The sequence below is a fragment of the Neopsephotus bourkii genome, unplaced genomic scaffold (assembly GCF_033783945.1).
Source record: "Neopsephotus bourkii isolate Nb327-2 ecotype Australia unplaced genomic scaffold, CSIRO-AGI_Nbou_v1 NB_244, whole genome shotgun sequence".
NCBI lineage: Eukaryota > Metazoa > Chordata > Aves > Psittaciformes > Psittacidae > Neopsephotus > Neopsephotus bourkii.
In genome coordinates, this window is record NW_026900754.1 from 1,466,527 (window position 1) to 1,488,607 (window position 22,081).

At 47.0% G+C, this 22,081-nt stretch overlaps 1 protein-coding gene across 1 annotated transcript; it reads left to right on the forward strand.

The window, feature by feature from the left end:
• The first annotated feature begins 11,059 nt into the window (after positions 1-11,059).
• EREG (epiregulin) lies at positions 11,060-20,863 on the forward strand. The gene is made up of 5 exons (XM_061345824.1): positions 11,060-11,622; positions 18,109-18,192; positions 18,631-18,754; positions 19,337-19,483; positions 20,454-20,863. The coding sequence occupies exons 1-5, from the start codon at positions 11,379-11,381 to the stop codon at positions 20,512-20,514; spliced, it is 660 nt and encodes a 219-aa protein (XP_061201808.1). The 5' UTR covers positions 11,060-11,378; the 3' UTR covers positions 20,515-20,863.
• The last annotated feature ends 1,218 nt before the right edge of the window (positions 20,864-22,081 follow it).

Genomic DNA, 22,081 nt, shown 5'->3' on the forward strand with positions numbered 1-22,081 from the left:
ACTTGCATTGCTTCAGGAGGGCTGCTAGTTCAGGAGCTTGAGCTCAAACAGGGTCTGAAACCACAGGCACAAGACATGACTAAAAGTTGATTTGCCCTGTGCCAGTGAAGCAGCAAAGGGAGAAAAGCGTGGATTGATCTGCCAAGACCCCCATGCACAGGATCTAACATGTCCCAGCTTGTAGAGTGGTCCCTTGTTTGAGTGTAATGACCTGACACTTTGGTCACTCTTTAATCTCTTACTTTGCTCAGCTTTAAATTTCCATTCTCCCACAGTGTAGATTGGAGCTGCAGTATCAGGGTAAGGAGTCAGGGAGGCAGCTGGCACTACTCTGACTCACCAGCCACAGAGGAAGCCATGTGTGAAAAGGCTCCATGATCTGGATCATGGGAGATGCTGGTCCAAGCTTTTATCTCTGTTCGTGCATTTGGTGAGTTGCAGACACTGCATGTGTCTTCGTGCTACCACCAGGGAAGTATCAGCCACGGGGATGCAATGGGGATTAAGGTGTTTAATAGGTGCAGAGGACAATACCTAGTCCTTAAGTAACACTCTGCATCTATAGATGGAAAACCAGTATCACCCTCAGCATGTGTTGTGGGAGAAGCAGGCGGCTGAAATCATACAGAGACTCCCCTGGCCCAGCACACTGCAGAGAAAGCGAAGGCTTTTCTCTCTGCTTTTTCTTTTGCTGCTTGCCTCCTTGCCATCCATAAACAACTTGGGGGAAGGAGGGAGTTTCGGGTGTTACTAATTTTAATAAAGTGGGTTTAGGAATGTTCTGCCTCTCTGGAGCTTTTATAACATACACTAATAGGCTTTTGGCAAGAGCAGTAAAGCAAATTGCTCCCACCCTCCTTTAGCATGCTGTAAGCAGTGTCTATCCCAGCAGCCACGTGACTGAGAGTCTGAATATGCTGTGGTGCCTGGTGAGCTGGGAATGCCCTTGTGAAACACCCCAGCCTCTGTCCAGCACGGATCTACCAGCCTCTGCCCTCCCATCCTCCTTTTGCCCATGATCTTTGCCAGTTTGCACAGTTCTTCTTAGCTGCTGCTATTTGAGCAGCTGGGGGATGTTCTGTCACTGGGGTTGCACTTCCTTGCAGCATGGTTGCCTCTAAGCCTTCATTTCCTTTGCTTTTGAGGGCTTGCATGAGACTTTCAGGCACTATTGAACAAAGATATTTGTGTTTATCTGCCTATCTGGTAAAGGAAAGGTAAGCAACTTTTTTGCTTTAAATGCCTCTCATATCTCCTCAAGGGCATTTAGTTATCTCATAGCTGTAGACACACTAGTAGTTAGTGTAAGTTACAGTTTCCTCCTGCTTTATCTGCAGAGCAATCTGAAGCCCAGCTGAGTTCATACTGCAGTACAGTCGTTTACCTTAGAACAAGTAGTGTCAGGACTTCACACCACTGCCTTTTCCTCATGGTTTTGAATTAAAGTTTATGAGGATTTCATTCACAGGGAACATGTTTCACAAGTGCAATTGTCTGTGTTCAGGTGTGGTAATGATGGGTTTGGGGTGTGAACAACAGGCCTGCCGTTTTCCACTTGTGGTGGCAGCAGGAATGGCACCAGAGCAGTGTGTACCCCAACGTGGGTACAGCCAGGGCAGCTCTTGCAGCCAGAGTAAAGGCTGCTCAGAGTGTATCAGGAGCAGCATCTCCTGCCCCCTCCTTTCCCCCAAGAGACTGGCATAGGAGGAGAGGAGAAGAAAATGAGGTCCTGCCTAGGAAGGTTTTGGTGACACCGGCCCCACTGAGATTATTGTGAGAATGAGGCCGAAATGAGACATGTTCCAGTTTTTTCTTGCTTGTGACACAGCATATGACTCATGTCCTTTCTACCAAAGTCTGGGAGTGTGTGTGCAGGGGGAGGAGATGTGGAATGGGAAGGTCACAAAGCGTAGGAAGGCTTATCTCAGTCTCCCAGGAGTAATTTGGAACTAGATGATCTTTAAGGTCCCTTCCAACGCAAACTATTCTATGATTCTAAGTCCAGTGCCTTGTTCTTATGTATCCTGAGGACTCTTGGGAAGAGAAATCATTACAAGGCCACCACGTGTCAGTGTTTTGTGCCGTTGTCTTGGCTTTATGCGCTGCCATTCTGCCCAGTTGCTGTTCTGGATGGTGATCAGGCAAAGCAGCAAATGAGGGTGATGGCTGTAGGGGACTGGATCTAGGAGATGGGAAGGGATGGAAATGTGCTAGTGACAGGAGGACATTGCTGGGAGATGAGCAATGCTGCATCCACCTGGGGGCAAGGGGAAGAGAAAGTTTTAGAGTGAGCCCAGTGACTAGCCAATGAGGATTGCTATCTGTCCCATATGCCACTTGGGGTGGGGTGGGGAAATACAATACAGCCACAATTCAGGGACAGAGGCATAGCTGTCATGGCCCTTCTAAAGAGGCCAGGATAGTAAACTGTTCCCTCTTTGCTTTCAGAACCATCTTCAAGTGAGGACAGCAAGCTGGACTGGCTCAGACAGACAGCTTTTACTGTAGTGCACAGCTTGACTGAGTATCTGTATGGGAGACGGCACCTTAGATAGAAGGCTATGTATGTCTTCTGGTCAAGGGTATGACAGAGATAGGGATATAGGAGTTGGGGGAAATGAGCTTGACTCAGAGAAGCATTAACGTCTATGGAGACAGTGTTACGATCTGTGTAATGTGCAGACCCCAGGGGTTTGGTGAGAAACAGCTCTAAACTTCAAAGGGCACCAGGTAGCTGCTGCAAGATGTCTTTTAGTTATAGCATGTTTGGAGACAGCAGCATTATGTGAGGACTCCTTCATGTACCCAAACAGTATTTAAGGTTGGGTTAGCTATTTTTTCTTGAATGCTTTACTGTCATCTGACCTGATGTTAGTACAGTTATGGCCTGTAGGAGTTACAGTTCCTTGAGGCAGCTGTTTTGAAGCTAAGGATGTACTGTCACTCTGCTTTGCACCAGTAGTGGGTTATTCCCATGTGGATTAGGAGTGACACAGCTTAGTGCTTCTACTTCTCCTACACCAAGGGTTCTTCCTTTTGGTCTTCTTCTTGCTTCCAGGCTGGAGCTTCCCTCTGTGTGAAGTCCACCCCTCCAGCCCACAGAGCTAGCTTTCTCTAGCCAGCTAATTATGGGCTAGCCAGGGTAGGTGTGCATTGCTTTTAATACAGTGTTTACCTTAGAGGGAAGTATTGGCTTATCTGTAACTCTGCTGAGAAGGTATGCCCTGAGGTGGACTGCTCAAATGTGAGACTTTAGTCTTCAGACTTCTTTTTGAAAGGTGTTTTTAGTTTTGTAGCAGGAAATTTGCTAATTATTGGTCATCAAAACACCCAATTTCACCACACCAAAGGAATACCCAAGGAAAATCTTTTATTTTCTGTGTCTGTGTGTACACATGCATGTCACTGTCTTCAGTCAGCTGCAGTGGAAGTTTATATGAAATGGGAAAAAAAAACCCTACCTCTAGGTGAGATGTAGGAACAAGAATTGAGAGCAGTGTAATTTGCTTTCTCTTCCTGAATGAGAATTACACAGCTAAGATCTTGGCTTACAGAAAGTGCTGACAACAGTAATGTTTTATTTCTTTGATTTACAGTTCCCCTACAAACAGTCTGTAGAAGCCATGAAGTAGAAGCCTTGGTACGTACAATTAGAGGTAACTGTTGTGGTCAGTAACTGCTGTGCAATGTTCCCAGTGAAGTTGGAGTAGAGGGACTTACTGCAGATGGGCATGCATCAAACTGGTGCATTGTGAGCCTGCAAGTACAGCTGAGGGACTTCCAACAGGATATTTGCAAGTTGTTAATATCCTGTTTATGGAAACCCAAGTAAACAATTGAAGGCCATTGCCCAAAGGATGTTATTTGGATCTACGTAAAAGAAAATTCCAACATTTGTAATGCAGTGGGCCAGCAGCTCTGATGAGATGTGATGTGGTCATCAAAGCTGCCACAAGTTGTCAAATGCACGCAGGACCACATTGCATAAGAATGCTCTAGGAGAGAGGGAAACTTAAATTGAGACTTCTTTTTAGTTAACCCATGTGCCCTATAAAGTAGTGATTTGGAAAGATGGAAATTTGCTTTATACACAGTTGCCCTTCCTGGAAATTTGTCCCTGGTTCACGAACAGGAATGTTACAATAACAAAATGGGGGGAAGGATTTGAGGAGCTGGGATAGACAGACAAGAGCAGGGCCATGTTCTGCACAGATTCTGGCATGTTTCACCTCAGACAGGCCATCTCCTGTGTAAACATGATGTTTTTTGTTTGATGTCAGGCTGCCTGTGTGCTTGGTATGGGCAGGGTAGAGTAATCTGGGTGTGGAGCTGGAACACCAGTGTGTCAGGTATGAAGGGGTGACCTCTGCTGTAGGCATGCTGCAGCTCAGTGGCCTGAAGTGTCTCATCCCGAGCATCTAATGGGCAGCCTCTCTTTGGGCTCTCAAAAAAAGGTAGTTTTCAGGGTTTCCTATTCTTTTCTAAAGTCCTCTGGAGGGACTATCGTTACTGAGGAGTTTAGCTAGACTCAGGGACCTAACTTGTGGTTGGCAGCTTTGGCTACCTAACCTTATCCCCAGCCCTTTTTGTCATGTAGGAAGGATAGATTCTGGCCGCAGGAGCATTGATCAAGAGCTGCCTGCTCTAGCTTAGTACTGTGTTCTTAATTTAATAGCTGACGCCAATCTAATTAAACCCAGCCCTGGCCTTTGTCCTGTCCCACTTGATTTATACGCATGCGCTCTGAATGTCATGAAGGAAATCTGTATCTCTTAAATAACATCAAGCTGCGGGAACAGGGATAGGGGGGTGGATGTGGAGATAACATGCAGAGGAGTTATCTGTGGAAGTGTCTCAGCTGCTGGCACCTCTCCCCCAGGACATCCAGATGGTGTCCACCTGTGCTGGACATATCTCTGCTTTTCTTGGCCCCACAGAGGCCCATATCTTTCCCTGGGGATCCCTTTTGGTAAGTTGGCTAATCTATTTCTTCAGTGCTTGACCTAGGAACCTAGGTGTCTGGGGAGGCTTGGATACCCGAGGTGATGTTCAGACCATGGCTGGGAGGAGAAGGTGACTAGAAGGTGATTTCACATAGTATTGGTCATTCCCAAATGAAACCCCAGCAGTTTCTGCATACCATGTGATTCATAGAATCATAGAATATTTAGGGTTGGAAAGGACCTTAAGATCATCAAGTTCCAACCCCCCTGCCATGGGCAGGGACACCTCGCTCTAAACCATATTACCCAAGGCCTCGTCCAACCTGGCCTTGAACACTGGCAGGGATGGAGCATTCACAACCTCCCTGGACAACCTATTCCAGTGCCTCACCACCCTAACAGGAAAGAATTTCCTCCTTATATCCAATCTAAACTTCCCCTGTTTAAGTTTTAACCCATTACCCCTTGTCCTACCACTACAGTCCCTAATTCATGGTTGGCTCTCGAGATGTGGTGGTACTGAATTCACTGGAGATCAAAGAATATGGAGTTTTATAGCAGGATGGGCCTGGACAGGGAAAACACAAAATGGGAACACTATGCTGAGTGTTGCAACCCCAAAGTATTCCTGGTCAGCCTCTTTTCTTTCTAGCTGCACCTTGACAAAGAGGGAGCATGGTATGAAGAGCCTGGCTCCGAGCTGATGTGAGCCAAGGGAGTGCCACAGCTTATACCTGCTGGAGTTGCAGGGGAGCTTCACTGTGGACCACAGTGTCCTATTTAGAAATACGAGTGTGGTGATGAATTGTCAACGATGTTTATAGGTCCCCTGGGGCAGGCTGGCTCATCACCTTTGCGTGACAACAGCCAACACAATAAAGGCCTGAGCATGACAGCCTTTTTATTTTTTTGGTCACTTCATTAATAGTAATGATTAACAGTAATTATCAGAACAGTAATGGGAGTGTCCCATAATGCTAGTGGATGGGGGAATTCCACTACGCGCATCTGCTCCTGTGCCTAGTGCTAGTTACCAGGCCAAACAAATACACTGTGGACCCATGCCTCTTTCCTAGATTTGGTTTCTGGAATGGGTGCTGGCCAAGCTGGTTTCAGGTGGATTGCTGTTTACTCCATCATCCCTAATGACACACTGCTGGTGCAGAGGGTGCCCCAGCTCCTCGTGCAGGTGACAGGCACTGCTGAGTTGCAGCCAAAACGTGGAGTCTGGGGCTGGCTAAAAGGCCTGGAGCACAGGGTGAGTCACAGCTCTGCACTGCTTCTCCCTTTCAGCAGGCCACGCACAGCAATACTGAGGCTGGGAAATAGCCTGCAAGTCAGCCTTTCCTCTGCTCCTGCCCTGCTTTTAGCCCCTCACCCCCTGCAGCAGTGCAAGGGGCAAAACAGCTTGCCAAAGGATCGAAGCCACCAAAGGTGATGCCTGTGTAGTCATGCTGCTGATGCCAAGGTTCCCAAATGGAGCAGGTAGGAGGGCTCAGCTGATCACATGCGAGCATACATATTGTCTAGGCTTTAGCGCGCGCCTTAGTACTGGCCGTGTTCTTGCCCAGGGAAGGTCTTCCCTTCCTGCTGACTGTGGCACTTATACACAGCATCTCTTCTCCTTTTCTTCCCCATGGTAGCAGTGGAGAGCCTGTAGCTAGGACTGACCATTGTGGTGAATGCCTGACAGGATCCAGTGAGTGCCTCCTGAGTCACACCAATCCTCACAGTGGTGGTTCTGTCTGTCATTTCATTGTCCTGTGATGGATGTTGCTCTCTGGGCAGAGCTGTTGAGTTGATGGGCTACATGGTCAGCCACCCAATCATACTTTCAGTTGTACTGGCCACCAGGCAGGGATCTGAATGCTGCACCCATGTATACACATGGTGAACCATCAGAAAGGGCACTCTTTACATTTGCACGTGTTCGGTCTCTCAGTGGTTAACTCTGGTCTTCCTGGAGAATGCAAACCCTGTTGAAGAGCTGACTTTATGAACTCAAAGGAAGTGCTGATGGACAGAACAGCACACAGGACTGATGGGTAAAGGGATGGTGGTCTCCCAGTTTGCTTGCAGCCTGCTATGTGCTGTGGGGTAAACCACATATCTTCTACCTTGCTCTTTCCCATATACTTAATAAATCACGTGGAGTGAGGAGAAATTATGCCTAGATACATGGGCAGTAATAAGGGAAGGACTTAGTTTGATAACATCCTTTACAAGGGTGCAGATAAAATGCTTGCACAGGTTTATGTAGCAGCAAGTGAAGGCAGAAGCCATGAAAATACTCCACAAATGAAAAAAGCTCCAAACCCCTTGGAGGCTAAGAAATCACTTAGCATGGAGCACTGAGCTGTAATTAGGAAAGGGAAACCACTGGCTGAGCGTTATGAAGCTCTTCCTGCCAGTGAGATGTGTTGAGCCATTCAGAAGTTGCCCAGGGGAGAGTAGTAGAAATGTTATACTAGGCAGAAGAACGAAGCTTTAAAAACTGCCCCACAGGTAGCAGTGCAGCATGAAGGGGCAGATCTGTCCACCTTGTCATCTTCATCTTCTGAGACATCCCATCAAAATGGACAGGAATTAGCTGTTTGGGTTTTGGGGTGTTGTTTGCCTTTCTTTTTTAATTTGCTAGTTAATGCTGACCCAAGAAGTTGGCTAAGAAATGGTTGAATTTGGTGTTGTCCAATAGCTCTGACTTCCCATGGTGTTTACTGGAAGAGGCATCAGCTGCTTTCAGCCTTGGGGTCAGTGTTCTGACCTCTGATAGTTTACAGGAGAGCCTGGTTGTTTAAGAACATCTGACCTAATTCAGCCCTCACATACATGGCAAATCTGAAACCAAGTTTGGCTCAAGGTGTTTTTATTTACTGCCTTTCCTCCGGACTACCTTATCTGTGTAGGCCAGTTAAATGTATTCCCTTCTTACGGCATTTGTGCTCGCGTGTGAGCCTCGTGGTTCTTGCCACATAGGATTTTCATTTTTCTTGTAGCTTAAATGTAAATGCAGTTAAGTAAGCAGTGCTCCAATTAGCTATCTGTTCTTTTGAGAGTACTTCTTGAGGATCTGTCATGCTGTGCAACGAAATCTCAGTAGATATAAAAATTTCTTACGCACACTGATGTATGCACTTGTGCTGGTCTCAAAAAATGCTGGCAGATTTTTGAAAATGCTGCTTTTTGTTATTTTGAGTATGTGTGACAGTGCCAAGTGCCTCAGTCCTAGACTAAGAATTATTTTCTTCCAGTTTCAAATATGCTTTCTAACAAAAACATGTTGATTTTGAAAATAGGTCTTGACAGACAAAACCAATGCAGATCCATCCCCATGATGATACTGCATGAAACTGGATGTGAGGCCTACAGAAAGCAGCTAAAGTAAGTAGTATTGTTATATCCACCTTTAGTTATGTACAGACACGTACATAAAGTGGCTATGAACCTGTGTATTCTTCTACAGCACATCACCGTAAGGAAAAGCATTTTCAAGCCCAGAAAAATGTACATTTGAGCTGTATTTTCCCCTCTGTAAGTTGAAAAGGGTATGTTGTTCATAGAAAACCCTCTGTCATGAGTGATAGCTAAACTGGTAGGCAAAGCTCAATCCATACCCTTGAAATAATCACTGCTGCTCTGTCCAAAATGGAGAGATGAATGCCTGTGACAGTGAAAGAGGATTAAAAGCATAACATGGACTTCAGTTGAGCCTATGTGCTTTGTAAATAAAAGTTTTCTTTCAAGATGGTCATTAAACCATTGCAAGATAATAAAAGCAAGCAAGTCTTTTGCACAAGACATATTTCCTCATGTTCTTGATATGCTTTGTAAAGAGAAAGATCCTGAAATGTCAAAGCATTCTGGGGGCTCCTTGCCTCCACTGGTGTGATGCCAAGTGGCATAAAGCTATCCTTGGCTTGACTTGGGTGTGCCAGTTCACCCCAGCTGCAATTGAGGCCACTAGCTGGAGTGCACCCATCACGCTCTGTTGCCCAACAAAGTGCTAACTCTTGGCACTGTGCAGACACATTCCTCCATTCTCAGATCTGTGGGATGCAATGAACATACCTCACAATGAACCCATGGGTGCAAGAAGGCACTACTTACTGTGAAAAGTCTCTTGGAAAACTGGCTCTGAAGGTGTGTACCAACCGTATCCAAAGAGGTGGCCTCCACATGAAGGAGAGGATGGTGAAAGCCACAAGCAGGGATGCCAAATGCAGAACCACATACCATGAGGTAAAGAACATTGCAGAAAGATAAAGATGTGTCTATGATGCTTGTTTTTCATATATTCAAATCTGAAAGAGGAAATTCCAATGAATTGCTCCAGTTGTGTCAGCGTTACTTGGTATCTGGATACCGGTACAAGACTATAATTAAGTGCTCTCTTTCAGAAGATAAATCATGCAGCAATTTAAGGGTGAAATTAATTATAAAGTGGAAGTTCTACAGTGATGCTGCTTTTTAAGACATCTGCATGCCCACACACAGAAATGCTTTACTAATCATTGCAATTCCTTTCTTTACTCATTCTGATCCCTGAAAGGGCAGACAATAAAATCCTTAATGAGGGGGATCAGCCCAAATCAAGGAAGCAACAAACCCAGTCATGTGGCATCAGAAAAAGCTGCCATCTCCAGCCTTAAAGCAGTATGGTGATTGTGTGGGTAAGCCATGAGCCTAATGCTAGAGGGGGAAAAATGGGGACTTAGATTCCAACTGTGTCATGTCCCACTTTATTGTGGGGGATGAACTTCTATATCCTACTTTCACACTGATCTTGATTATATCTTGCCAACTCTTATACTGTTTAGCTAATGTGTAAGTGGTGCTGAATTACAGTTCTCTAGTGACATGTTGCGTTGTTTCATTTCAGCATCTCCACACTTATGTAGACCTAAGAAAACACTCCCAAAGTAAGGAGTATGATTTGTAAGTGCCAGATATATTCCATCTCCCTGAATTAACCTGTTTATTACTTGTAATTACATTCTGAACATGGAGTTGTAGTATATCATGTTCTGCAGTATCTTCTACAATTAACTCATATCTTATATGAATAACTACCTATAAAATGGAGAAACTATGGGTGCTTGACTAGCCAGCTATTAAACTTCACCTTGCTATCAATTCCTTGCAATTCCTTGCTGTGAGACAGGCTTATCAATTCTGCAGTAAATTGGGTGTCACCTTGCCTTTTTGACGATGGAAAGTGGTAAGGCACAGAAAGGTTGTCCTTTAAAAGGAAAAGAAATAACCACCATTGAGCGGGTTGGTTACACAAAACACACTTGATATTTCAGGCAGAGGCATACAGTAGGGATTTGGGGGTGGAGTATCCCTCAGATATCCAGTGGTGGGAGGCAAGTGCTGAACAAGGCCTTGCCTAACATAGTGACAGTGTGTGGGCTTCAACAAGATACTTGAAAGAAGTTGTTTAAAAAAAATAGCCATAATCAGTCAACTGCTGTCAAGGTAACTAAAGATCTGTTGCTACCCATGCTGTGACGAGGCCAAGGGCTTGAGGGGCAATGTAGCTTAAGCACCCACTGACCTTAGGACCATCACAGATGGTCCAGGTGTTGACATCCCTGTCAACTGCTGTGACCCTGGCAGCAGCTCATATCTGGCGAGGGTCACTTCAGATGTCAGGGGATGTGAGATGGGGGAGGGCAGCAAGTTGCTAGCTGCTCACCCTGAGGTGTTTCCCAACCTTGGGTTTATGGTGGCCAGTGTGGCAGTGCAGTGGCCCACCCAGGCAGTGGTTGGCTCCAGGTACACACTGCACTGGCAAACTCTCACACCGTTATGCATCGCCCTGATGCCGGAGAGGGACTCTTCATCGGAGACTGTAGCGATACGACAAGGGGTGATGGGTTTAAGCTGAATCAGGGGAAGTTCAGGTTAGATATAGGGAAGAAGTTCTTTACTGTGAGGGCAGTGAGGCACTGGCACAGGTTGCCTAAAAGAAGTTGTGAATGCACCATCACTGGCAGTGTTCAGAGCCAGTTTGGAAAGAGCCTTGGACGACCTAGTCTAGTGTGAGGCATCCCTGCCCCATGGCAGGGGGGTGGAACGGGATGATCTTAAGGTCCTTTCCCACACAAATCATTCTATGATTCTGTGATGACCTGAAGGCAAGTAGTGCTGAGGCTGTGCATCCAGCTGGGGACATCTGCTGCCCCAGGAGATCCCAGGCATCGGCGCCTTGGCCAGATGGCTCAGAGGGGATGGGTAAATTTACAACTCCATGTATAATTTGCTGTAATACTTGCTAAAATAAGGAAAACAAATGTGCATGGCCAGCAAGCGAGGGCCAGAGGGATCAGGCAGCTGTGTGCCTACCCTGCCCTCCCCACTGGGTGCACCTCCCGACCGCCGGGGGTGGAACGGCCCGGTTCGGCTCTGCCCGGCCGGGGGCGGCTGGTCAGGATGCGAGGAGGCCGGGGAGCTGCCCGCGGCCGAGCCGGGGTTTCATCACCGGAGTCGAGCCCCGCCTCTCCCGCGGCCCATAAAGGTCCGGCGGGGCGAGGCCGACACCCATACGGCTCTAGCCGCTCCACTGCAACCGGCTGCCGCCTCTTCCTCTCTTGCTTCCTCCTTCTCTTCTCTCCCCGGGACGAGAGGGCGATGGACGCCAGATGCCTGCGGGTCAGCAGCCTGCTACTCTTCCTCGGTGAGTGCCGCCCGGCGTTGTGGGACTCTGCTCTGAAGGGCAGGGACTGGGAGGGTATCAGGCGCTGAGTCTTGGGGCTGGGGTGCTCCAGCTGCTGGAAAACGGCTGGCAAAGCATAAAGCCCGGTTTGCCTTCAGGTGAAGGCGACGTATTTTTTCTTCGAGATGAAGTCATGGGCAGGGATGGGTATACCTGTGTGGTTGTGTTCGATAGAGAGCAGAGAACACAGGTGTTACTTCGTGGTGTGCTGTTTATGGGACGTTTTTTTGCTTGTGTGATGCCCAAGTGATGGAGTGAAGGTGAATGTTCACTCCCCTTTTCCCCAGCTCTACTCGCAGTGCAGTGTGCTCAAGACAGTGCTGTCTGTTCTCTTTCACCTTGTCCTGTCCTGTTCGTAGTCTGGTCCTATTGCCTTCACCCCTGCCACACTCTGTGTGAGCTCAGCCGGTGAATCCCCATGGCAGGAGAGACTTCCTTCTGGTAACAAAACAGGTTGTGGCATCCCTCTGCTTGACACTTCTCCACCTCCTCACTGTCAGCGTGTCACTCTATTGCATGACATAACCTACCTGAAAGTCCAAAGTGAACATGTGTATCCTCAGAGCATCAAGAATCCTGGAGCCTGGGTGTCATATGAAGCAAGAGCTGATCTTTGCCCCACAATGTGGCTGGGCACTGGCAGGGAGTGCTGAGAGCTTACCCCATGAGGTGACTTGAGCTGTGTGGCAGCAAACGTTTGAGGCGGGACCCAGACCTGGCATACTCATATGCTGCTTCAATGACAAAGCATCTTTTGACACTCATGATGCCGGGCTCAGGGTCACAGACGATGGGAATCCTCAGTTCCTAGGACTTCTTTTTGGGGGCAGATGTTCCTTTGGCAGCATGAGTTTGTGTCTTCCATCTTGGCCAAGTACTTCCATAATAGCTTTTGGATCAGTTGCTGCACAGCATCTCACTTGCCAGGTCAGCGGGCTGAACACCTTTACATGGTGTCTTGGAACGAGCTAGTATGTCTTCATGAGCCTGTATATGGATTTATTAATTTCTGGGGCAGGCGCAAAATCCAGTAGTAAGGGCATAGTCATAGCTAAATGGCATCATAACGAGTGGTATGAGCTTTTTACTGCCTTCCCCTCCCAGGTCAGTAGTATAAGCAGAACTTGGTGCCACTGTCAGAAGTTGGGAAGACTGTAGCTGGTGTTAGATCAGACTTTAAAGATGAAGCTGAATGGCTGAAACCTGACTGAAGTGACGGTCATTGTCAGCTTGGTATCCCGGCTGTTGTGGGCTTGGCATGGTAGAACAGAGCTGTCATTCACCCCTGAGGAGCCACACAGTGATGTGGTGGTGATGGAGCCAAGCCCAGGCCCTGCCTTTTCCGTGAGTTACTGCAGCAGCCTTGGCACTGGTCTCCTTGCAGTCACTGTAATGCCCACTCAGTGGCCATCCTCAGATCTCCAGAATCACTGGACAGCTTCAGCAGCTGCTGACCTTCTGTTTTCCCATGTCACATTTGTCTGGTCATCAGCAAGTGGGCTAAATATTAAGGCTGCTGAGTGGATGTGGAAAATGATGTGGAAAATGTCAGTGGCTGATGTGTCTGGCTGGAAGCAATAATGGCATACTGCTGCTTCTGTGGCATGGGGACCTCTATCCCCATGTATGGTGGAAAGCAGAGTGGCATGGGATAGTATGTGAGTAAGGTCAGTGGTGTGCAAGTCTCCACAAAGGTGGAAGCAGTACTGAGATGACTGGGTGCACATAATATGTAATTATCTGCATTATCTCTGCTTACGGTAAGTCCTGACACCGTGTTGAAGATGATCATGTGGGCCTGTAGCAATTTTAGAGTGATAGTCTTCCGGTAAGAGGCTGGTGTTTCCAGGGCTGTCTCAGAGCTGCTATGGTCTGGCCCTGGTCATCCATGACTTGAGTTTTCACTTCTGAAGACATGGATACAAAATGTGAGATGGGGAAATCTGAATACCACTTCCACATATAAACATGTGTAGCCGTTCCTGTCCGCTTGTCCTAAGGGTAGTTGATTTGAGCCTGCCTCTCTCAGAACCATCACGCTGGCCCTGCATTTAGACAACAGGCAAACTATCCATAGACTGCAGGGGCACGAGGAGTGGAAAGAGCTGACAGCATCTCCTTTCACATGGTGAGAAGAGCAACCTGTACATCTTGTACGTCTTGTCTAAGGAAGAGGAGTGTTGGGCATGGTGCCTTGATGGGCCTGGTCAGGCAATTAGACACCATGTACATCATACCCAAACATCAAGCAGCAAACAAACAGCTTGCCCAGAGTGCAAAGATGGGAAAGCGTGCTTTGTCTAAGGTGCTTAGCTTGAATGACCACTTCCCCTTTCCCAGGAAAATAAAATGCTCAGCCTGTGTGGATAACCTGTACTTTAGAGATGCTGTGTTTGATGTGAGCGGTGTGGTTGCACAGCCAAATCTTGAATAAGAGCAGGCTGTTTGCAAGGCTTTCCTGGCTAAGTCTAAGTTTCTATGATCTTCATCTAAAACACACCACCCACCTAGCCTTTGTTGCCAGAAGTGCTTGCTTTGTCTGAGGTGGCCTGTGAACTGCTGTGGCTAGCTAGGGAGGTTACCAGCAGAGAGATATGGAAGGCAGTGATCTGGAGTTGAGTGGTATTAATAGCAGTGCTCACAAAGCCAATACGACAGAACACTGGAACAGGCTGCCCAGGGGGGTTGTGGAGTCTCCTTCTCTGGAGACATTCAAAACCCGCCTGGACACGTTCCTGTGTAACCTTATGTAGGTGTTCCTGCTCCGGCAGGGGGATTGGACTAGATGATCTTTTGAGGTCCCTTCCAATCTCTAACCTACTGTGATACTGTGACTGGCTAACTTCCATGATTCCTGCCTAGTCTACACCAAGAAGGCCTTAGACAGATGTGCTCTGGGTGTCCAAAATCAGGTAAGGGGTACTCACCTTTACCTGTCTCCAGAGTTAAAATGGGCTGAGATCATGTAGGTGTGTGTCACCTGGACACCTCTGTGTTTGGCATTGCAACCCATGTGAAAAGTGTAGGTGCTACTGCTGTGGCAGAGAGATCACAGGGATGTCAGATGTGAAGCAGCATTGCAGGGTCTTCTTCAGATTAACTAGTGATCTCAATGACAGGTAAAGCCAACTGAAATGGTGATTGACCTCCCAGAAGCCTGAGACTATTACTGTTCCAGTAACAGCCACTGCTGTTGATGTCAACCTGACAGGAACAACCCCAGGACCAGATAGTGTTGCATATGCATGCTACTGGAGCATCAGCATAGCATTCGCATTCCTGCAAGGCACATGTGAATATCCACCATGTCATTACTGCTATCTTCTATGCTGTGTTTGCTTAGTGATCAGCAAAGGTGTAAGAACATAATGACCTCTCCCAGGTGCTATGATTGGTATCCATCATCCAGTAATCCTGGGAAAGGCTCTCCTTTGCCATTCCTGTGTGTGGATCCCTTATTCTCCTTCAGGATACCCCTCCCATTGATGTCAGAGGGGAAATATGTGCACGGGGAAAAGGGCAAAATATAACAGTGCAGAGCAGGAGGAACTTTGCCCCAGTGTGACAAATACTGCTGGGTGTCAACACATACCTACGCCTGCTCCAGCCCTTCTGGCTATGTGGCTGCAGCCAGGCAGAGCAGGCTGTCAGTTGTGGCTGGAATGGGGCAAGCCATGTGTGGTTCAGTGTTGGAGGAGGAGGTTATTTTCAATATGCCTCATAGGTGTTGAGTTTTTGCCTCTTTTTCTATCTGGAAAGCGGTGTCTCCTCCTGGAGCCAGGAGAACAGCTGACCCATCTCTTTCACGTGCCTAGGTCTGAGATTCTTGAATGCAAAAACCGGGTTCTGGAAATTCTCAAACTAAGAGCTTGAGATTAAAAAGCAATTGCTCAGGTTATGCTCAGATCAAGGAAGTATGTAAACTGGAATAAAAATATGTAGGCTAATACAGATTGTCAGGTGGCTTAATCCATCTACTTAACCAAGTACAACACAAGTGAGTATCCCAGGTACCTCTAGCATCTTTTTGCCTTGATTTATGCTCATTACTGTCATGTGGCCCCCAGACTAAATCTTGGTGCAGCCAAGAGATGATAGCAGCTGTACATGGGGAGCAGGAGGAAGCCTCAGTCACTAACTCTGGCTACTCTCAGGATTTCAGCATCCCTTTTTGCAACCACATGTTGTAACCTTAGTGAGACAGAGCTGACCTGTGCCACAGCTGCTCTCTGCCGAGTGAGCAGCTTAGTCCATGGAGCACTTCTGAAATGTCTCTCTGGTACCTGGGAAGGAGGACTAACTCATCAGATCTCTGGGAGAGATTTAGCATCATTTGGGACATGGAAGCCCAAGGAAGCTCATGGAAGCTCAAGGAAGCTCATGGAAGCCCAAGGAAGCTCATGGAAGCTCAAGGAAGCTCAAAGCTCCTGTTCTGGCAGTAACTGACCTGCCCCCATATATCAGCTGATGGTTTCAGCCTTCAAACACTTCACGTTTCTGTCATAGCCTTGCAGAAGTGTTCAGTTACTTCTCCTCATGAAATCTATAGTGAGTACAGTGGTGTTAATAATAAAAAATTCCCACTGTGAAAGTAAACTTGCTCCTCCTGCCTGTGGAGTGAAAGGCAGGTGTGGCTGACTCATGCTAGCAGGCACAGATGGCTCCAGCTTACTCCTGTACAAGTCAGGGTGCTGGCATCATTGCTGTGTTACCGTGGCTCTCCCTTTGGTGGCCCTAGTCTTTGTTCTTTCTGTTAAAGCTTGGTTTATTAGCTTTGCAAGGAATGCAGTGCAGAGGGAGGTAAAGTAATGGAGCAGTGTTTTTAAAGCTACACAAACACACAACCCTCCTTGTCCCTCCAGGATGGATATTCCTGCTGTTCTTGTATTTAGAATCATAGATCATAGAATGGTTTGGATTGGCAGAGACCTTAAAGATCATCCAGTTCCACCCACCCTGCCTTGGGCAGGGACACCTTCCACTAGACCTATTTTAACTAGAATAAAGTTTGAAGGAAACCTGCTAATCATTCAGAAACAGAGGAGCTGCAGGAAATCCATAAATCACTCCTAGATTTAACTCTGAGATGTAATGAAACTTTCTAATAACTGGACTTGCATTAGAGTGATCAAGAAATTATGAAGGCACACTCCCTCCATTAGACATACATGACCTGACAAGTTAATGGAGGCAAACAGCCCAAAGACACAAATTACCAACTGGTGTGGCATGGTGCTGATGACTAAGCAGTTCACTAGCAGGTTAGTTTGTGACCACAATAGCAAGTGTTAGCCAACTGCATTTCATGGCCAGCTGGGACAAACACTGGCTGCTCCTCTGGGGCCAGCCATGAGGCTATGAGCACTTGTGTTGGCCTTCAGATCCTATTCGGTAATGCTGAGAATAACTAGGAGAATACCTGAAAGCTCTGCCTGTGCAGCACTCTACAGCCTCAAAGATGTCCAGATGCTTTAGAAGCTGAATCTCTGGGAGAAGGGAAGGAGGGTCCTTGCTCCCTGAGGAAATGCAGCCACAGCTCTAGTAGCCGAGCTCCTCAGCCTCTCATAATGTCTGGTAGCCACATCAAACCTGCTGAGCTGGAGTTTGCTTCAGTGTGGATGGTGAAGGGAAGACAGAAATATACCCTTTTTCTCCTGGGGTTCTGCTGAGATGAGGAACACAGGCCCAGGATCCCTGAAGTGGCCAGTAACTGCAGATGAAGAGGGTCTGTGCGGGAGCAAGTGTCAGTGCAGGAACTGTCCAACCTTTCAGGCTGCTACACCACCTCAGCAGCTGAGGAATCTCTTTGATGCTAAAGAGCAGCTTTGGTGTTAAGCCTTCCTTGAGCCGGATGTGCTCTCTGAAGTCGGGGGTCACTGAGCCTGGCTCAGCCCTGACCTGCTGCACTGCATCATCAGCTGCACGGGCTTGCTGAGTCCTAGGAAATACTCTGTCCCTGCACTGCTGTGACTCAGGGACGTCATGATTTGGATCACCGAAAGAGCTCCTCCTGCCATGAATGCTGGGTTGTCATGCCTAATTGCAGAAATCTGGCAGGGTCCCTTGTGCAGGTGTCATGCCAGACCAGTCAGAAACTGAACATAATCAGTACTGGCCTAATTTCTCCCTCTCCTATATAATCTCTCCACGCCTGTTCCTGCCCAGTTTCACTCCGACTGTGGGTGAGAGGTGGTCACAGGCACTACATTTCTGTTTGATTTCTGTTCTACATTAAAGTTTGTATTTCAGAGATGTTTCTTTGGGCTGCCTTATATGATACAGGCAGCAGATCTCTCAGACCTGTATTTTTTCATCTTACGACACTAGGGTTTTCCTAACATAAAAGTTTCTGTTGTTCTTGTATTAACTTGATGAATACACCACCTGAAATACTTAACTACATTTGAAAAGCACCTAGTTTTGACTTTTATTTTAATTCTCTTGTAGGCTACCTATTGCAAGCAGTCCTGGGCACAACAGTGATCCCATTATGCGGGCCTGGTGAGATGGAGAACTGCACAACAGCACTAAGTAAGAGTACTGCACAGCTCTCTCTGTAGTGAACAAGTCTTGGGTTCCCATCTTCTTTTCTTGCTGACCTCACTGAGGTGCTCTTGGAAATAATTTTTTTGTTGAACAACATGGCCAGCATCCTGCAGAGTGTTCAGTGTTGTTGAACAAGAGCCAGGTTTTAGCCTACATTTCCTTTAATATTGCTTCTTTAGCTGAAGAGTTCTTCCTGAAGTGTGAACTCTGCTGTGAAAGCAGAAATAGCTTATGTGGAACTCCCAAAAGTCAATATAACTCTGGCCCAGGAAAATCCTCTCCCTGTTCAGAAGGGTCACCTCCTGCTGCTTTGTAGGTCTCCTGGTAGTGACACTATTAGTTGTACTTGTAACACTTATACATCGTTTGGGAAATACAAAGCAGAAATAAGGCTGATGAGATGCTAACAAAATCTCCTTGCAGTCCAGACAGAGAACAGTCCACGTGTGGCTCAAGTTGGGATAACTAGATGCAAGCCTGAAATGAAGGACTACTGCTTCCATGGGCAGTGTGTGTACATAGTGGATTTGGATGAACACTACTGCAGGTATGGAGAGGGCATGATGCATTCTTCAGACCTCCCTGAGGTGGGCTTGGAGGTGAACTGCATGGGGCTTTTCATCTCATTGCTCTTGGCAGTTAGTTCGAACACCCATCCAGCAAAGTATTCATATGCTTACAAGGCATTAAAGAGGAGCAATATATCTATAAAACAACTCAGCTACATTTAAGCAAGTGTTAAGCATATGTGCTGGCTCCAGTGAAACCTAGATGAGAGTCTTAGGCAACTGAAATTAATCAGCAACCAAACTTAAACTTGGGACACTCATTCTGATGTGCTTCCCTGCCATCTATATTTATAGTAGTGTGAGATCCAGAACTCAGGCAAAGCAATCAGGTTTCTCCTTGGATTCAGCCTGCAAAATAAAGACCCTCCAGGTATTTTAAAGGGAATTCCTCATTTATTTGAGGAGTTTGCAGCCATTTCTAGGACCATGTCAGCTTGCAGTACATCAGTTCTAATTGCTTGTCCCTGAGGAAACAGCATGCTAGCAGTACAGTATGCTTTGTGGACTGCTAAAGTGTAACCCTATGGCTGTGTCTCTAATTGTGCATCTCTTATCCTCAGGTGTGATGTAGGCTTCTCTGGTGTCCGATGCGTGCATTCAGAATTGGTCAGACAGCCCCTCAGTAAGGAGTATGTGGCACTGACGGTTATTGTAGTTCTGCTTTTCCTCATCGCCATCTCCATTGCAAGCTACTACATCTGCAGAAGGTAAGCAAGACATCCTTCGTGTCTCAGGAAGGCTAATCCCCTGTATTTGCAGCAAGATGTCCCCTGAGTACCTCCAGATAGAGCAGGGTACCTATGTTCACTTGACTGAATGGAGCTGGTTTGACAGACAGACGTGCTAGCCTGCGCTTAGTAAAGTATGCTGAATGCATAGCATAACCCAAACTGCAGGCTAGGCAGCGGTATCTTCAGATGCCTTCTAACCCTGATAGACAACTGTATAGGTTAGTTCACATCTGTCTTGAAAGGTGTGTTGAGGTAAAGGAGAGAGCAGACAGGGAGCAGGGAAATTCTAGTTCCTTTTTTTTCATAATGCTATTTCCCCTGTCATCCGGAACTGGAGGACAACTGGATCAGTGATTTTTATCAGTTGTGTTATTGTGGTGACTGTGATATCACAAGCAATGCCTTATCTGCTTTACCAGGGAGGACAGTAGTCTTCCCCATTAACAGACCCACAAGCAGCAGGGGTCATTCTTCAGACTGAAAACTAACAGTAAGTAGATGTTGGAGAGATCTGAGAAGGTGGAACAGCCCCCAGAGGGAGAGCTCAGCTTCACACATGACACCTAGGTGGTGACTACTGTAATTCCTCTTCCCTGCATGAAAACTCGATTGCACATCATTTCAAACACAAGGTGGCCAAGTTGGTTAGGATACTCAGCCCTATTGCAGACAAGGATCCAGCAGGATTTCTCTAAGACAAAGCTAGTATCAATAGGAAGACTTTAATGCAGATGGGACAACCTTAGTGAAGACATGAGACATGAGACTGCCTGAAAGCTATCTCAGACATGGAAGTGATCACAGACAGACCTTAGCTACTAGAGGTTTAAAACAAATGTGAGGAGGTCATCCAGCATCTCCTTTTTCTTCCTTGCACCCCCCTTCATCCCACGAAAAGCTCTTTGGAACAACTGGCTTTCCAGAACTCACACTTCTCTACTTCCAGGTACCGAAACAAGAAGAGACAAATGAACACCAGTGAATACAAGGAAGTTGGTACCCTGTAGAAGATATGATGGCTTCCTACAGTGTTCTGTTCATCTGGATGGACTCACTGACTTCTCATCTATTTAAATGTTATTTTTATTAACAATATTTACAATATTTATACCTTTGTAAAAAATTCAGTTGCTTGGTGATCCAATCAGTATAGGTCAAGCATTTTATTTTCAGTGTTTTATTTTTTTATTAAATATTATTTCCTCATGAGAACCCCACCTTGGTGGTTCTGTGGGATAGAGATATATTTTTATAAAAACTCATCTTCTTACTCTGAAGAGTAATTTTATATTTATTCTTGTGAATATGCTCAAAACAATTCTGCTCCTTGAAATAAAAGTTGTAGACCAAGTCAAAGTGTCTGCTGAGTCCAAAGACTGGTGATGGATGGAGTTCAGCCGACGTGGCAGATGGTCACAAGTGGTGTTCCCCAGGGCTCACTCCTAGGCCCAGTTCTGTTTAATGTCTCTATCAATGATCAGGATGAGGGGATCAAGTGTACCCTCAGTCAGTTTACAGAGGACACCAAGTTGGGTGGGAGCATTGATTTGCTGGAGGGCAGGAGGCTCCACAGGGAGATCTGGACAGGCTGGATTCGTGGGCTGTGGCCAACGGTATGAGGTTCAACAAGGCAAAGTGTCAGGTCCTGCACTTGGGTCACCACAACCCCATGCAATGCTCCAGGCTTGGGGAAGCGTGGCTGGAAAGCTGCTCATGGAAAAGGACCTGGGGGTGCTGACTGACGGTGCTGAAAGTGAGCAGCTTGTGCCCAGGCAGCCAAGAAGGCCAACAGCATCCTGGTCTGTATCAGAAAGAGTGTAGCCAACAGGGCCAGGGCAGTGATTGTCCCCCTGTACTGGGCAATGGTGAGGCTGCACCTCTAATCCTGTGTTCAGTTTTGGGCCCTTCACTACAAGAGAGACACTGAGGTGCTGGAACAGGTCCAGAGAAGAGCAGCAGAGCTGCTGAAGGGCCTGGAGCACAAGTCTGATGGTGAGCGGCTGAGGGAACTGGAGGGGCTTAGTCTGGAGAAGAGAAGGCTTAGGGTTAGGGTTGCAGTGAGGTGAGGCTTGCAACTTCCGTTGCAATTACCTGAAAGGGGGTTGCAGTGAGGTGAGGGTCGATCCCTTTTCCCAAGGAACAAGCGATAGGACAGGAGGAAACAGCCTCAAGCTGTGCCAGGGGAGGTTCAGATTGGAGATTAGGAACAATTTATTCAGAGAGAGGGTGGTCAGGCTTTGGAACAGGCTGCCAGGGAATGGTGGAATCACCATCCCTGGAAGTATTCACAAACTGTGTAGACAAGGCCCTCAGTGGCATGGTTTAGTGGTGGCCTAGGCAGTGCTGGGGGAATGGTTTGGACTTTATGATCTTAAAGGTCTTTTCCAACTTGGTTGATTCTATGATAGTAGGATCTTTCCAAAGACAGGGGTGTGGGCCACACAGTCAGGGCAAGCGCTTCCCCGCTTGCTTTGCAGCTCCAATTACAGGGATCCTCTTCAGTTCCCATTACAACCCCTCTGTTCTCCAGACAGGAGACCAACTACTATGTTCTCAAAGACCGCTGCTGGCCCA

Bases quoted from the DNA above. Each gene is read 5' to 3' on its own strand.
- EREG (XM_061345824.1), top strand. From the start codon at position 11,379: ATGCGAGGAGGCCGGGGAGCTGCCCGCGGCCGAGCCGGGGTTTCATCA. The intron at 18,193-18,630 runs GTAAGAGTACTG...ATCTCCTTGCAG, and splicing joins GAACTGCACAACAGCACTAA to TCCAGACAGAGAACAGTCCA. The intron at 18,755-19,336 runs GTATGGAGAGGG...TCTTATCCTCAG, and splicing joins TTGGATGAACACTACTGCAG to GTGTGATGTAGGCTTCTCTG.